This window comes from Macaca nemestrina, chromosome 12 (assembly GCF_043159975.1).
Source record: "Macaca nemestrina isolate mMacNem1 chromosome 12, mMacNem.hap1, whole genome shotgun sequence".
NCBI lineage: Eukaryota > Metazoa > Chordata > Mammalia > Primates > Cercopithecidae > Macaca > Macaca nemestrina.
This window is the reverse complement of record NC_092136.1, coordinates 25429459-25447081: the sequence shown is the minus strand read 5'-3', so window position 1 is coordinate 25447081 and position 17623 is coordinate 25429459. Positions and strand designations below refer to the sequence as shown.

The window sequence follows — 17623 nt, the reverse complement described above, 5'->3', positions numbered from 1 at the left end:
GTTTACCCCTCCCCTTGTTTTGTTTTGATACATGTTTTCTAATAACCCAGTTTGTCTGTTCTTGCCTTCAGGCCATCAAACTCCAAACTCTCATGCAACCGGAGCCTCTACAATGGCCCCTTTTTTCAGGAACCCTTAAATAGGCCTCTGGGGACGGCCGTTTCCCCAAACAGCACCCTGTCAGCAGGAAGCAGTTAAGATAGGTCTTTGTCCTTATCCATAATCTAATGGCAGTTAGATGTAGTTCTTTAGAGGAGGGAATGAGACAGCCAGGTGGGCGGGGGTCCCTGAAGAAACCCCAACCAGCCTGCCTACTGAGGCGGAGCCCTGGGAAATTCATGACGTTTGCAGCAGAGAGGAGCCTGAACCTGGCCCCTCCTCTTCCTGTATGGAACCTGGGATTCCAACTACCTGGCAGGAAGCGCCCTAGCAGAGGGACTCTGGCGTTGTGAGAGTCTCTGTTTCCGCCCCTACTCCCCGCACCCTGGTTCTTTTTTTCTTTTCACCCAATAAAACCCTGCTTTACTCACCCTTTAAACCATCTGCAAGCTTACATTTTCAGGGCCATGGGATGGAGAAGAACTCTATCTTTCGAAGAATTACAGAAAAGTCCTGCAATACTTCCTTTCCCAATCTTCACCTGGAACAACTTTTTTTCAACGAACTATAAACATTATCTTCTAATCACCCCTTACCTGCTGATTTTCTATTATTTCCACTAGTCAACAAATGTAAGAAACCTTGTTTCCTTCTCTTCATCTCATCATACAAAAAGAAAACAAGTCTAGCTAACTCAGTTCATTGTATTTTAATTGGACCTTAACTTCCACCAATTATCTCTGTTACGATAGTAAAACAGTCTCCAATATGGATTTCTCTCTGACCTAGTCTTTTTAATCTTAAAGTTTTTTCTTCTGCCATGCTAGTAACCCATTCAAGGCTCAAATATATTATCAATGCCACACAACCATTTAGAAAATGTTAATATTTCACCATTATCCATAAGTTACATTTAATAGGGTCAACATGCCATATACAGCGCCTTAAATCACTGTCTTTGTTTTGTCTTTAGCAATCTCCAAATTGAATGTTTAGTTCTATTAGAGAAACATGAAGCCACTTGCAGTCTTCTATCATCATGATGTTGCTTGTTCCTTGACTTTGCTGTATTTGTTCTGGGAAAACTGATATATCACCTTCTACCACCTGGCTAACTCCTATTCATCCTGTAGGGCACAATCTAGTTTGCTTTTATTAATATAAAAAGCAAATCTGATTCTCCATCTTCCAACTACACAGCCCAGGTCTGTTTCCCTTCTCTCTGCTTATATAATATGTGCTACCTCTTCCATTCAGTTCATCATACTGTATTTGCAATATTGTTAACTCCTTGAAGGCAAAAGCTGTGTCCCTTATTTTTGTATTAACAATAACTTTATTGTTGGCATAGCAAAAACACTCAATAAAGGTTCCATGAATAAATGAATGAATGTACTTACAAATGAAGTGACACTGAATTGGGTCAAGGATTTAAAACTAATCTACTCATTTCGTATTAAAAGTTCTACAACTAGTGTTCCATTCTCAAGTCTGTCACGTATTTCTTTATGTGGAAAGCTTTTCTACCGTATTGCAATGCTAATCCATATTAACCAGTTAATTCTCTCATGTCTCCATTTATTATTATGGCAATATTTTTACTTTGGTTGCATTTATTATTTACCAAAGGTAATGCTTTTACTAAACATAAAAAATAACTAACCAATACTGAAGGGACTTAAATTTGTCAGGAGCACTCAGTTGGGATAATTCAATTTTTAAAATTTAGTACTGTTTATTTGAGTTGAGTCTCCAACTTTCAGAAGTTAAATGTCTTGCTTTTAAGGGCATGTCTTATTTTTTTTTTTTTCTGTTTTTTTAGCTACTTGGCAAGTGAAAAATGGTTGCAGTCTAATGGTTACCGCTTAAGTTTAGACAACTTTAAATAGTGTGTTGTATTCTAAGAAGGATGAATTGGATGATTCTACTGACTTCATAAAAACAATGTACATAATGAGATGTTAAAGAACTATTGAAGTTAGGAAAGATAATTTTATTTTCTTATGGAAAGGGACTAGAATATGCTGGTTTAGCTACTGTGGTATTCAGGGATATCCATCAATGACATTTGATTAGAATATAAAAGTGAATCATAATGCAACCCTAAAATAAAATATCTAAAACTGTATAATTATGATAAAAAAGTGTTGATTGATTTATTTTCATCTTTGAATGCTGGCTGATCCATAACGTCTTCAATTTGAAGTTCCTCTATGAAATTCAATAATAGTCAATACAAAAATAGTTCAAACATTGCCACATTAACCAAGCCAGTGCTTCAAAGGTGCTGTCCTATCCATTTCATTAGTAAACTTGACTGAACAAGAATAAGACTAACATTGATTACCAAAATGTGTCCCCAAAGAGAAGCCAGTTTCCAGGAAAATATAATCCAATAGAACACAAGAAATAAAATATACTGAGAGCATTAATAGTTTTCTGTTCTGAAAAATAAATGCTATTGCTTAAATAAGACTTTCTATAGCCATCTGAAAGCTCCAATTCTCTTCTTTTATCTTAGGTTTTCTTTCTCATTATTAGCCAATAATGGGAGCGTTTACTCTCAAAGTCTTTATCCTTACAATGGAGATAATGATACCTACCTTAGAGGGCTTTGTAAGAACTAGAGACGATATATACGTAGGTGTCCTGCAAATGGTAGTTATGATTGTTGACATTCCCAGACACTAACTTTTCCTTGAGGGCAAGTTGTGCTTTTGATACTTCGGTTGCACTCCAAGGAGTGTTGTCTAGAAATAATTCTAGGAAATTTGACATTACTATAATTTGCTCTTGTCATCACTTTGCTCCAGTTGGAAACAGGTATACTAGCCATTGGCTACTTGTGGTCAGTGCTACCTTGCGTTGTTGTTAACAATGAGATAAACATATTAATATGAATTTGGAAACCAAGATGACAGTTACCAGAAAGTGAGGTTCTGATCATGGTGAGCAACCATCTTGATTTGCCCTAGACTACGGGGTTTCTGGAATGCAGGGCTTTCAGTACTAAAACCAGGAACATCTGTGCAAACTGAGATACGTTGGTTACCTTATCTCGTGGGCGTGATTTAAAAGTTTTGTTCATTGCTGTATATCCAGAGCTGCAAATAGTGCCTGGCATTAAGTAGGTTCCTCAATTCATATACACTAAATGAATCTATTCTAAAATAAACATAATCTAATCATTTTTTCCACTTTTACCATTTACTTCTTTTTCTTCTCCAGTGTTGTTTCCCCAGCATCTCTTCCTTTCTATAGTGTTTATAGGTTCAAAACATCAATAATTCCACACACAGGCATATGCACTATTTATGAAATATCTGATGGTTGAATTTGAAATACCTACTATTATTTCAAGGCTCCACAAATGAGAAAATAGGTGAAAGCACTTTCTGAGCTACAAAGCATATAATTTTTACTTTTGAGTCATTATATCTTATGAATGCCTAATGGTATCCCACTAATTTCTAAGCACTCATGGTTTATTTCTGACATTTATCTAATTGTTGATTTTTTACTGCTTAATATTGGTGCTTGCTATGATTACTAAAATGGCTTTCAAATAACAGTTACTAATCACTCTCAGGATTTGTAATAAATTGAGTTTTATGAAAGTTTAATGATAATATTAAAACTATGTTGGCTAATAGATTATTTTAGTAGCATATATTTTCTGACGAATATTCTATCTATCCATATATATTGGCACTTGTCTTTCACAAGAAATGGGATGATGTTTTTGTTATAAAATTATATATATATAATCTGCAGTTTTAAAGCATTTTTCAATATTGTGAAAATTTCCATTCTTCTTAAAGTTTTTATTAATAATAATAAAACTATCAGGTCTTTTAAGTGGGATTTAAGAGGAGAATGAAAAAGAGGCACACTTCAATCCCTAGGCAATAATTCACTCACTTATATTAGTTGCCCGATATTGTTTAGAGTTGAATTCCAGATTGCATAACTAAATGTTGAACAGTATTGACAGATTTTGATTTTATACTTCTCTTAGAAAACCTGAAAATGTGCTGAAAAATGAAAACCAGGGATACAATCTACTTTCAAATAAGGTAAGAATATGTATTGAAAAACCAAAATGTAATTGAGCACATAAACATTGTCATTAATTATTTTAGAGTGACTTGTTTGCAAGACTCTTGAAAATGTTTCAGATGAAAATACATAGCTACATGACATTTTTTTAAGGTCAGAATTAACTGAAGTTCATTCTCTAAGAATCCATTTATGCTGAGAAACATCTTTACAAGCATCCGTTAGTCTGCTTCAGGGCAACTGGAAAGAGAAACTGTATTACTTTTCTCATTTTGTAAAATATTATTATGATAATTTTAATAGAAGTAGCTACAGGAACTGGAAGTCCATTTCAACATCTAACTTTTAAGGCATTTTACAAATTTTATTAAGATTAATATTTTTTCATAATTCCATTAGTAAAACCTGAGATTTCCCTAGTATTACAAATTTTTTGATTAAAATTTGATAGTAACTACAATAAAAAGTACATATCATAAATATATTTATTTTGTGCATGTTTTAATATATTTACTTGAGGTTTCATATATTCCTCTTAGAAGTCTATAGACTTTACAAAACTAGCAAATGTGCTTAAATAGCAATTGGTGAGTTTCACTTTTTACTTCTTTCAATGTGGAAGGGCTGAGAAGTAAGGGGATAAACTAATTGTCATTCACTAGACTTATTAATATATAGGCACAATAGTTGCTAACGGTGCCCATAATGGGTTTCCATCATAACTGAACTAGGGTTGAACTTGGTGGATGCTCTGGCAAGTTTTCAAGTTTAGAGGACATCAATCAGAATATGTTCTACTGCCACCACACAGATCAGCCCCTCTTCTTCAAACAACATTGAATCTTCCCTTTCATCAGGATAAAAAGCAATATATTCACTACTTCTGGCAATGAGATAAAGGCAGGATTGATGCCATTTGGACAAGTCAAATTCAGCAATTCAGCATCAAATATATAATAAAGTGCAGCATTAATAATCTGGAAAATGAAATTAAATTACTAGACCAAATAATGAAAAATAAGACTTCATGGTCTGATTTTCATAGGCCTTCCTTTCTGTTTTTGGTGCAAGGGATAGATGGATGTGCTCATTTTCTGCATAGAACACAATTTACAAAACAAAGATTTTTCCAATATCATGTGATTCCATTAAAATAGCTTCATTTATTGTCTGCCTTGCAGCAAGTTCCTCTCTATTTTTCTTTTTTCTTAATCCTGGGCAAAACAAAAAATGAACAGCAGTTTTACATTTAACTGCTAACCATATTATAAAATTTAATTATATAATTTTACATACAATTTATATAGTTTTCTCAAATAAGGTTGAAATTTCGGAAGTTCTGTTGGCAGCAGTTTAAGAAACAGAAGGATGTGAACTGGTATGTGTTTTGAGAAGGCTTCATTCAGTATCTAAATTTGGATCCTAATTGACAGTGTGCTACATTAATTCTAGAAGATTTCTTTTTTCTCTCATACAGCCAGATGTATCGCGTTCTGTATCCCGATGGAGCATGAGAAGACAGTGGTGTCCCAGCTGCTTCCTATCTAATATGTACAGAGCTTTTAGGAATTCACATTTCTTCTTGCAAAAGAAGAGAAAGAATTGCAGGGACCTTGATTTTTGGAAGGTAACTGTTTAGACTCATTTTTATCAGAAGTAGCTATTGTACAGAATCACATTCTAATCAGAAATAATGGTGCATATGTAATTTCAGGATGTTTTATAAGATATTTGATTCTGTGCTACTATATTTAAGAGAAAGACAGCTTTTTGCAGAGTATGACTGCTTACCCAGCATTCACATGCTATGTCTGGATAGTTAATGATATCATTATGTTCAAGATTCTTATTAAAACAAGCTGAAGCCACAAATAAGTAGTTGAACACAATATTTTAAATTATATTGCTTTAGAATGCCACATTGCATTTGTAAGCACTCATCTAACTCTTCAACTTTATCTAAATATCTTGAAGATTATCCCAAAAAGATGAGACTGAAGTTTTTTGTTTTTTGTTTTTCACCTTGATCAATCTTTACCTTAAAAATGTTGGATACTCTGGCGCCATCTACTTAATATGTTTTTATGTTTCAGTGAAGGCTATTCTTAATATGCCTTCTTCCTTTTCTTTCCGCCATGTAAATAGCCCTTACATTGTCAAGAATTTTTACCCCCAGCACATCTATATTTAGAATTTTATTTCATGGTAAACGGGTCTCAAACAATATCCTAATATTTAATTTTTTGATTATAAGGACTAAAAGCAATTATGAACTAGCCACATTTTCTTTATCAAAAAAATTTTTTAGCACTCTTCCATATGCAAATAACCTATTTCAGTCTTTGAAAAAGTTACACAATTTCAGAATATTTGAAATACGAGGGGAAATTATTAAAGCTTTATCAGAGCCTATATGTGTAAGCTACACCAAATCCTTTTATTATTTTGCTAATGCAAATACATCTGTACACTTTCAAAAGAGTGTTCAAGACTAAGGTCATGGCAGATGTGGAGGAGTAAAATTCCTGAATAGAAAAAGATGTTAGAGAATCTTCTTTCTGAAGCATCTTGGATGTTTAGGGAAGCAAAATGCATACTATTAGTAGGAAATACAAATACACACACACACACACACACACACACACAGATTATCACTGGGTTACTTTAACTTGATGAATTGTAAATGGTGTGTTTTTGGTGTGCATATTTCAGAATACTGCCACCCAGTTGCCTTTGGATAGACTACAAGGAGCAGTAGACATAGAATTATATTTTGGTACAACAGTATAGCGAATATTTAAACAGTCATCTAGGCTTCCTGCTAAACTAAGTAAATTCACGTTTGTAATGGTCTCTAATACATCAGTGCAGCTACTGTTTTGATGGGCCAAGGGTCAAATATGTTATGCAGGGAAAATAGAGGCTTACTGTTAATCAGAAACATCTAGAATTCATTTTAGATTTCTTTAAATAATAGATTTATAGCACTCTACCCTTTATCCCCAAAACCTGAAATGAGGACCTTTGGTAAAAGAGTTTCTAAATTTATTATAGAAGTCAAGTCTGGTTTATTTAAACCTTGCATCAATTTTTTTCACAAAATATATTCATTAGTACTATACTATAGCCTCCTAGAAGACTGAATTGTATGCTTTAGATTCCAACCTAACTTTTTAAGTACAAGTTCACCTTTCATCCTATTTGGTAGCATTTTTCTAACTGCTCAGCCACCTCTCACAGCCAAGGGTAATTGCATACTTGGACTAAACCTGCAAGAATTCTAAGCTTAAAATGAAAGAAGCTTCAGGGTCAGCAAAGACAGAGTTTGGTGAACGCAAGCCAAGTAGAGAAAGCAGGATCATTTTCCCTCTCGATTTATATCACTTTTGTTTGTACTGGCACTTGCTTGTTGTTATAGATATTTGTTGGTGTTTTTTGTTGCTGCTTGTTTGCGTTTTTGTGATCTGCAGGTTGGGAATGTGTTAAGTATATTCACTACTGAATAACTTGACAAACAATAGTCAAAATATGTTTTCCCTTTTCTTGAGTCTTCACAGTGAAACCAAGTGTGGATTGTGTTCCTACCAAAGGGAGGTAAGATACAAGGAAGAAAAAAGCCAGATAATTGGGTGATCAAAAAAATAGAAGCAAGACTCTTGCACGCTCTCCTTCATTTGCCGTCTTTTTCTCCCATTTTCTCTGACCTACTTTGCTATTAATAATTGATTTTTCACACCTGGAAACCACGAAACCACGGAGTAAGGTTCAGCCTGCAGAATTAAGTGTGAGTATCCAAGCTTCTTAGCCATTAGGAGCTGAAGTTTCCTTCAGCTTGCTCAGTCCTTGTTTCACCACCAAGGTAGCAAGTTTCAAGGCCAATAATGAGATCTGTATATATTCACTTGTTTCACATAAAGATAGAAGTCATATACATAATATATGAAAATATCAGGAGAATGCCAAGGTGCAATAACCAGAAAGTTCCCTTTTTACTTGGGATCCAGTGTATGGTCTCTTAGCCAAAATGCCCCCAGCTCCTTAAAAAATACCATTAATTATTACCACTGATTTAGCATTGCCCTCTCCTGGTATGTATTCATCCTTCAGAGCAAATCTAAACCCACACTTCTTATAGCTCTGCAGTTTGCATTTAGAAAAAGATAATCACCTCTTCCAAAAAGATGGAAGAAACCAGAAATCCAAGAGCTTTGTATAATAACAATAATCTAATAATCTAATATTTTGAACGTTAAGGGTCTGATTCACAGCCTTTCACCTAACAGTAAAATTAGAGCTGGCAACCAGTAATGAACTGAGATGATTTCTTTAATCATTTTTATATAGATTGGGAGTAATGCAAGAGCAGGAACCAGATCTTGTCAACTGTGCACCCACGATACTAAAATCTGTATTTTGCACACAGTAGGTCTTTAATAATTATCATTGAATTGAACTGAATTTGCTAATACTCATCACCAAATATTCTTTTTCAGCTCTAGATGATTTAGAATACTTTCATGTTTTGCGGTTATAGTTCATCTGACCAATGAAATTACGTTTAGGAGACAGTAAATAAATTATACTGAAACTTTCCTTCAAGTAGAATTAAATTTACTTCACAAAATCATTATTTTTGAACCTGAGCATTCTACAAAGTATAAGCCTAATGAGAAGGAAAAAATACCACAGCATCCTTAAACATAGATCTAAAACTCAAGTCAACTAGTCAAACAGGACCCTGTAGAGATTGGTTTTGTGACTGAAGAATACTGTAGTATTTTCTTTCTTAGAAAGCAGAAAATCTAATTACCTTCAAGTTTCTCACATTTGAGCCATACTACAAATGAGTTGTGTCCAGGTACAGAAAAACCAACAATATTTTATTTATAATCTTATTTTTAGCTTTTTAACTACAAATTCTGGTTCTAGAGTTGTTTAAAAGTCATGGGTTTTATAGATGCTCATATGCAAATTAATCTGTTGTTTGCTTACTTTTCTTTTCCATAGAATGGTCTCCCTCATAAATACAGAACAGGTCATTACATGAAAAATATAAGATCTTGCATTTTTTTCCTTGTTCTCTCTTAAAAATCTATTTCTAATATTGCATTCCCCATTGGATTACTTCATATGGGTATGAGGGAAAAAGAAAAAAATTAAAAAAAGAGAGAGAGAGACAAAATAGACTGGATCTCACCACTAGAATTCACCATAAAAATCTCAAAGTGTAACAGAATTCTTACAAAATTTCCTAGACCAGTTCTTTAAGGAATTGAGATCTGCTATGAAAAATATGGCAATCAGGGAAGGGAGGAACGAGATGTGGGAAAATAGTGAATAAGTGCAGCAAAAACAGGTTCTGAGGAATACACATAATTTTGTCTGCTTTAGATCACAATAGAATTTTTAATAAATAAATTTCTTTTCTTTTTTGTTTTTTTGTAAAGACACTTTTTTGAAACAGTAGATTTAGCCCAGTCATTTGTGTCATTTTTAATAAACTGTCTTTTTTTTGATTGTTTGTTTTTTGTAACTCTGTAAATGTTTTAGATTTGAGTCTCTTGTACATTGTCTTTAGAGTTCATTCGGATCAATAACGGTTCATGCACTGAACTGTGTATTGAATTTATTGTGTTAACTGTTGTTGTGTGGTTGAAGGGAGATTTGTATGAGTTATAGTGATTTAGGTGCTCATGCTCGATAGCAGGCATGGGCAGGTGGCTTTCCATGGGTGTGTCTCCCGTAATCTCATCATCCACATTAATTATTTCAACAGTCCTTGTTGGGGCGTGATGGTTTTGCCGATGGTGCTGCTTCCTCATCTTGTAGAAAATGACCAGCATCACTGCAGCCATGAGTGTGATGGCTACAAAACACCCAATGATGATTTTGGTAGTCTTCATGACCTCATCAATTCCTGGGATCCCACTGTTTATATCAGTCACTGGGATGGTGAAGGTTTTCTCTGTCGATCTTGTGCTCTGTGGCGTGAGAGAGGTGGTCACATTGGTGGTCTCCCAGTCGACCACTGGAGTGGGACCCACATTGTTATCTGTGGTCCGTGCCTCATCCTGAGACGGTTCCATAGTCTCTACTGTGACAGTTGAAAAGTAGGAGAAAGGAGTAGTGGTTGCTGCAGTAACATTCAGGGTGGCTGAAGCAGTAGTATTCCCAACGGAATTACTCACCATACATGTGTACATGCCTGTATCTTGCACGGTTACATTTGTGAAATTTAACGTACCATCACTGAGCACAGCTATCCGCACTTTGTACGCCCCATGTGTCATGACTGTTCCGTTTGGAGTAATCCAAGATACAGATGTCAGTGATGTGGAAGCCCGACATTTCAGCTCAGCTGCCATGCCTTCAGTGACATTGAGGTCTGCAGGGGGCTCCACAATCACCGGAGCATAGCATGTGAAGTAATTCTGGTCAAGCTCTCCAATGTACCTCCCCTTTAGATTGGGAGGAGTGTTACACCGGGCACAACAAGCTGTGTTGGAGGGGGCCATGTCTTTTATCCACCAACTGAGCCACAGTATGTCACAGTTACAGTTCCAAGGGTTGTGATGTAAATGTATCCGCTCTAGATGATGCAAGGGAGTGAAGAGGTCATGAGGCAGTAATGTTAGATTATTGTGTGCCAGGTTGATCTCCACTAGTGACTGAAGGTTGTCAAAGGCATTCCGTTCAATCACTTGAATCTGGGATTGTATCATCCACAGTTTTTGAAGGTGCATCAAACCCTGGAAAGAGCCAGGCCTGATGGCAGATAAATGATTCCCAGAAAGATCCAGCTCATCTAGTTTTATGAGCGGCGTGAGGTTAGGGATTTCCCGAAGGTTGCACATGGCAAGGTTCAAATACCTCAAGTTGGACAGACCTTCAAAGGCACCTTCTGAGATATATGAAAGTCTTTTCAATTCCCCTAAGTCTAGTCGGCGCAAAGAAGGAATTCTGTTAAAAGCATAAGAAGGGATGCTTTCAATGGGGTTGTTTCGCAACCAGAGCTCCTTCAGTTTAGACAAGTATACAAAAGCTCCATTCGGGATGGTAGTAAGACGATTGTCAAAGAGTTCCAGAGTGTTGAGGTTTGCCAGACCATTGAAAGCCCCAATTTCAATGGTTCTGATATGGTTCCTACTCAACTGTAGGATTTCCAAGTGCCTCAAGTGCTTGAAACTGTTCACTTTGATGATCTGGATTTGGTTCTCATGGAGGTTCAGCAGCCGTGTGTTGGTGGAGATGCCATCCGGAACCTCACGCAGGTTTTTCCGAACACAAATCACCTTGCTGAACTGGTTGCTGCAGGAGCACACAGAAGGGCAGGTCTGAGCCCGCACCAGACCAGCCACCACAAGAAGTTGAAGAGCCAGCAGCACCACAAGCAGGGGGTCAAATAGGGCCCTGTTAAACCTAGGACCTATCATTATCTGCTGTGGATGTAAGGTCATCTTGTTCAACATTCATAATTTATCTGGTGTTGGTCCTTCTAGAATTCAAACAGTCTGCAAAATAAAAGCAAAAAAACAATTATTAGATTAGATTTACTCTAAGTATCTTTCTGGAGTAATGTCAGTGATATAGTGTATCAGCTAAAGCCATTATTTGTCAGACAAATTAAAAACAAACCTAATATCCTTTATTAATCTGCATGGTTCATATTTAGAGGAAAATGTACCTTTAATCCAAATTAGGAGCCATCCAAAGCCCACATTCCATGAGATGTATAACCACAGAGGAAGGGATCAATGAGGTAGAGGACACTAATGTATTGTTTACCAATCAAATGTGGCCCAAATGCATGAGGACATATAATATATATCCCACCACTAGCTTCAATGCCCACAGCAGATTGAAAAAGTTTAGCAAATAGGACTTTGGGGCTATATCAAACAAACTAAAAGCTCCTTTGCAAAAGTAGTAATAGCTGACATATTATATTGAAGGTTATTTTATGTGCCAAGCACCATGGGCTATATACTTCATAAACAAGCCTGTCTAGAAGTGGTTACATAATTTGTGGTTCCCAGTGCAAAATAAAAATGTAGGAAGCCTTATAAAAATTATTAATAATATCAAATCAGTAACAAAAGACCACTAAACCAAGTGTGGGTCCATCTTAACGTGGGGGTTTCTTTGCAACTGCACAGGTTGTAGGCCCATGAAGCTGGTTGTGATCCCTTGTAATCCTTACAACACTTCTCTGAAGTAGGAATTGTCATCCTTTACATTTTCAAAATGAAGAAATATCATCATAGAAGTGACATTCAAGAAGTCACATGTTTAGTAAGTATAAATCAGGGCTCAGATGCTCATTAGACTGGTCCCAGGGAATATGATCTCACATGCTCCATAAAAATGTTGCTATGACAATAAAGGTAAATGCAAAATATTTTTCACTAATTTCTTTAAAATACCCGTCCTTTGGGGGTGACCTCAGCTGTAAGCACTGGCAACTTAATTTATGGTACCTGTGAAGATGCACTGAAAGAGTGACATGCACATGTATATATAAACTTCTAGAGATTCTCATATACCGACTCATTATAACATAGCTGACTACAGCCTATAAGCAGACATACCACATATTAACTATTTTCCCATGAAACATAATTTTTATTTACAGAAAAAAAAGTATAACAGGACTATTAAGTCTTGTGTCCCTACTCTTACTGGTTTTGAGTAGATTTTTGGGAAGGAAAATAACTCATCTCCTGCATTTCTTGTGGCCACAGGAAGTCTTCCAAAGGAGCTTACGTTGTTACCAAGTATACGCCCCACTCAGCTGGCTTATTGTGGACTGGGCACCTGTGTAATAACTTCTCCCAAGTCTCTCAACTTAATAAACAATGTGTCTTCTATGAATCTCTTGGAAAGAAAAAAAAAGGGGGGCAGTGAGAGGGGTCACCACATTTCAATTCAAAAAGGTACTAATGTAGGACCCATTATGTGTCACCTGGAGCAAGTTACTTATCCTTTCTGCGGCTTAATTTCTGTCCCACTTGCAAAATGGGAATGAAGATATTAATATTACATACCACATAGGGTTGTTGTGAGGATAAAATGAGTTAATACAGAAAAAGGACTTAGAACAATGCCTCCCACATGGTCAGAACTCAATAAATGTTAGATATGATTATCATATCATGATAGATTATACAAAATATTTTTAATATGAAATATTAATTTCATTATATTAATTTCACAAATAATAGTAATCATTATGGTAATAATTATAGATTTAGAGTTATAATGAAATGTTAATTTCATTATAACTATTTTTAATATTAAAATATTTTCATATTAAATATTAAATAAATATTAAATTTAGTAATAAATTATATTAAAATATTTATAAGTTTGAAATAACAAATATAATTCTATTAATATATTAATAAAAATAAAAATATTTTATTATAAAATAATCATATGTAACATTTATTGAGTTCTGACAATGTGGGAGGAATTGTTCTAAGTCTTTTCTGTTGTTTCCCTCAACCAGACATTTTGCTAAGTAGTGGGCATATAAGGATGAGGAACAGAATCCTTACCTCGGGAGAATTTAAATTTAAAGGGTGAGACAGATAGGCAAACAGATGAAGTACAATGATATATGTTCATTGCTATGACAGAAGTCCACACTGGCACAAGAGCACTAACATCGGAGCAACTTAATCTATGCTGGAAAACCAAGGAGGTTTCAGAGAAGACGGATATCTGATCTAAATTTTGTAGAAGCTGCTAAGAAAAGGAAAGAAGGCCATTTTAAGCACGGAGGGATCAGCTGAACCAAGGCAAGCACACGTGAAAAATGCTAGTACATCCAGGGAACAGTAAAAAGTGCCCTCTGTCAGAATGGAAGGCCTGAGGACGAGAATGAGAAAGGAAGCTGGAATGAGATCGGGTAAAGACTCTTAAGGGTTGGTTACGTCAAACTTAAGAGTCCCAATTTTATAGTGCAGGCAACATGTTTTGTTTTTAGCAAAGAATGCTATCATCGGCTTTGTTTTGATAAATGATGATGTGAGGTTAACAAGGGGCAGAGACAAGCAATGGAAGAAACTAGTGGCAAGCAGAGCAATTAGGAAGATCTTCCTGTTGGCTCAAGTGAGTCTTGGAGAGAAGCCAATGCCAGAGAGCGATCTAGTTTCAAAGCCAGCACTTCCTTGTCTACCACCGGAGGGTTTGAGGAAGAAGGGCTGGCTCCTTTTTAGGACATGATCCTTTCACTAGTGAGAAATAGTTGCATTTACTAAATAGCCTACAGAAAGTGGAGAAGAGGCTTTTTTCCCTCAGTAATAGGAGATGCACTCTTAAGGAAAACCAGCTGCCATTAGCAATCCTTAAACATATACCCACATTTACAAAACCACTGTAAGGAACCTTGGTCTTAAGAAGGTGATATTTAAAGTCCTCAATTTGTTTCTGGTTTCAGAGGCTTTTGTGTCCTTTTCTATGACAGCAAAAATACTTGACTAATAGATTCTGAGTTACACTAATTTTTTTCCCCAGCCTTCTAAGGCCAACCAACTTGCTTCCTTCCTTGGAGCTGTTGCAGTTCTAGGTTGACTTTTCACACCATCTGGTACTGTGATTATTTGTTTCTGGGTGGTTTCCTCCATCAGCCTGTGTACTCTGTGAGAACAGGGGCCATGTCTGATAGATTCCTCTTAGCCTATTGCCAACACAGTGCCTGGCATACTGTAGGCACAAAACAAAAAGATATTGAAAAATGTACAACAAAGCAAATATCTAATCACAGCCCTTTGCATATATGTAGTCACATGTTCTAATGTATTAATCATGCCTTCTTATTTTTTTGTGTTTTCTGATGTTCTAACATTTGAGGCCTTGCTGAATCTAGAGAGGCTACCCTTTCAGGGCTAACAAATTCCTAGAAGTAGTCAAGGACTTGCCTATAAGCATGACTTTCATAAACAAACCAGCCAATCCAAAGGTCAAACCCCAGCCACCTTCTTTATCAGCTTCTCCCAAGACTCTTAACACTCAGACCACCATTCCCCTGCCCTAATCACCCCACGTCCACTTACCACTTACCAGGAAACAAGGGACAGCCCCTATGTCCCAGAGCCTGCCAAAATTATTCAAACTAGCCAATCACAAGCCCATTTACCCTGCCTTCCCCTAAAACCACAATAAAGACTCTTGCCCCCATTTTCCACTGGCTGCTCCCTACTGGCTGATCCTGCTGCTTCCCAGTGTGACCTCCACATGCTGTGTCATGCCCCCCCTCCTGTGAGTTGTGAGTAAAACATCACTTTTTAAACAGCAGCCATGTCCTGGTCTGTTGCTTCACTATAGCTAAATAATAATAAAACCTGAATTTTAAAACAATGACTAAACAAAAAGGCCTGGCTCATCATGTCAATCCTGTTAACAGGTTTTATAGGACTACACGTGTACTCTGTCCCATTTATATCATGACAACAATGTGGTTGGTAGGTTTCACAACCTAAGTCAGATAGAGTTATCCTCCTTGTAAATTTAAATATGGCCTTAAATAACTCTTTTATGTTTTCATTATCAATAAAAAGCTATCCAAATTTCCAGTAATAATGACCATCGAAAATTTATCATTTGAGTGATTTAGTGTAGTTTTACATATGCCCTCTCTCCCTGAAACAGACATAGGTTTCAGGGGGAGAGGGCATATGTTCTTAAGGTCATTGGGCATGAAATAACATAGCATGCAAAATCCCTGATACATAAACAAATTAACGTTTTTACTGTTGGGGTCCCAGGGTCCAGCTCCTCTAAGCTTTCTCCCATTCCCTACCGCGTAGCCATCCTTAGAATCCTAGGGTCTCAGGCAAAACAGGTAGAAATAACTGGTTGACTGGAAATAGCACAAAAGTAAAGAAGGTAATTCCTTACTCTGCTGTTTGCCACCTTTTTCCTTTTAAAATATGGGGCAATAAAGGCAGCCATGCTCAGTGGTCAAGAGAAAAGGGTCCAATGTGAGACTTCTTGAGATCATATCCCTGTTTGACCCTCAATGACCTTAAAATTGAGAAAGTTACTTGATCTCCCTATACTTTACTTTCCCCATCTGTGAAAGAACAACACTGTTTTCTACTCAAAAGGCTTTGGTTACAGCTGTCACAAAATACTGTGTATGTAAAGTTACTGGCTCATAAGAAGCAATATATAATAATATTTAATACATATTAAAAATACAGTGATGGGACACTCAATTTCTTCCTATTTTATAAGGCAGGAGCAACAATAATATATCTTATTCAAATTTGTGGTAAGGATTACTTGATATATTCAGGAACATTCTATCAGTAAAACACATGCAACAATGATATAGTGCTATTAATTATAAGGTATGTGCATCTATTCTTTCTTACTCTCCAGACTGAGTTTTATTTTCTACTTCTTGCTTCAAGGTCTTTGTGCTATTGCAATTAATGAGATTTTCTATAAATCAGTCATAAGTAATGCTTTAAGAATTATAGCTGGTTCAAAGCTAATTTATAACCTACAGCGAATAATGCTTGGTACATGCCCTGAATTAAATCAACTACTATCAACAAAAGGTTTTTTACTTTAATATCTAAATTACGTTACTTTATATCAAAAGACAGGCTTCAACATCTCTTTCATAAGATGTTTTTATCACATCAAAGGAAAATTAATTTAAAAGTATGCACTATCCATTACAATGTCATCTGACAGCATTTATTTACAAATGCATTTGTGTGAGTTTTGAATTAAACTATGATACTTTTAGTCTTGTCCCAGAGGATATCTTGACTTTGTCAACAGACTTTCTTCCTTTACTACCCATGCTTTAGTGCACTGAGAGCCAGTGCAGTGAGAGACACAGAAGCAAGTATATATGAAAGAGTTAGCTAATGGAGATGCTTTATTTAGCACAGTATCATTGCTAAATCATCATAGGCTTTGTCTAGATATTAGAACTAGTTTGTAAGCAAGGAGGGAGAAAGATGAATTCAGCTAACCACAACTGTACCCCTTCTTTCCCTCCTCACATTATCCTTAACAAACCTCCCTAAACAGGAGAACTAAAACTGCTTACCCCTCGACCCTAAGACTCCAAACCACACCTTACCATCTACATTAACATGACTTTGCTGTTCCACTGTCTGTCTTAGCACCTCTTTCCTCTTCTGGGGCTCTTCCACCAAAGCAAATGGCTTCACTGATCCTTATAGGAACTTCCCCCAAAGTTCTATCTACTCTTTCATGGAAAATTCAACAGACATCTGTGCTCAGATTTACTGAATCTTTTGACTCACCTTGCTGTTTTCCTCAATCCTAAATTGTTGTGTCATAATTCTTGTATAATCCTAAACAAGTTTCTACACTGAAAAACCTTCCTAGACTCAAACTTCCAATTCTTTTTTTAAAATTAAATTAAATTAAATTTTAAGTTCCTAGACACATGTTCAGGACGTGCAGGTGTTACATG

General features: G+C 36.1%; 1 protein-coding gene across 23 annotated transcripts in view; it reads right to left on the bottom strand.

The window, feature by feature from the left end:
- Positions 1 to 9017: 9017 nt before the first annotated feature.
- LOC105471588 (leucine rich repeat containing 4C) overlaps positions 9018 to 17623 on the bottom strand; it is a 1332829-nt gene continuing 1324223 nt past the window's right edge. For all 23 annotated transcript variants that reach the window (XM_071074846.1, XM_071074847.1, XM_071074852.1 and 20 more), the window contains one exon: positions 9018 to 11669. In XM_071074846.1, the coding sequence (XP_070930947.1) occupies positions 9705 to 11627 (1923 nt within the window). In that variant the 5' untranslated portion in view covers positions 11628 to 11669 and the 3' untranslated portion in view covers positions 9018 to 9704. The remainder of the gene's footprint in view (positions 11670 to 17623) is intronic.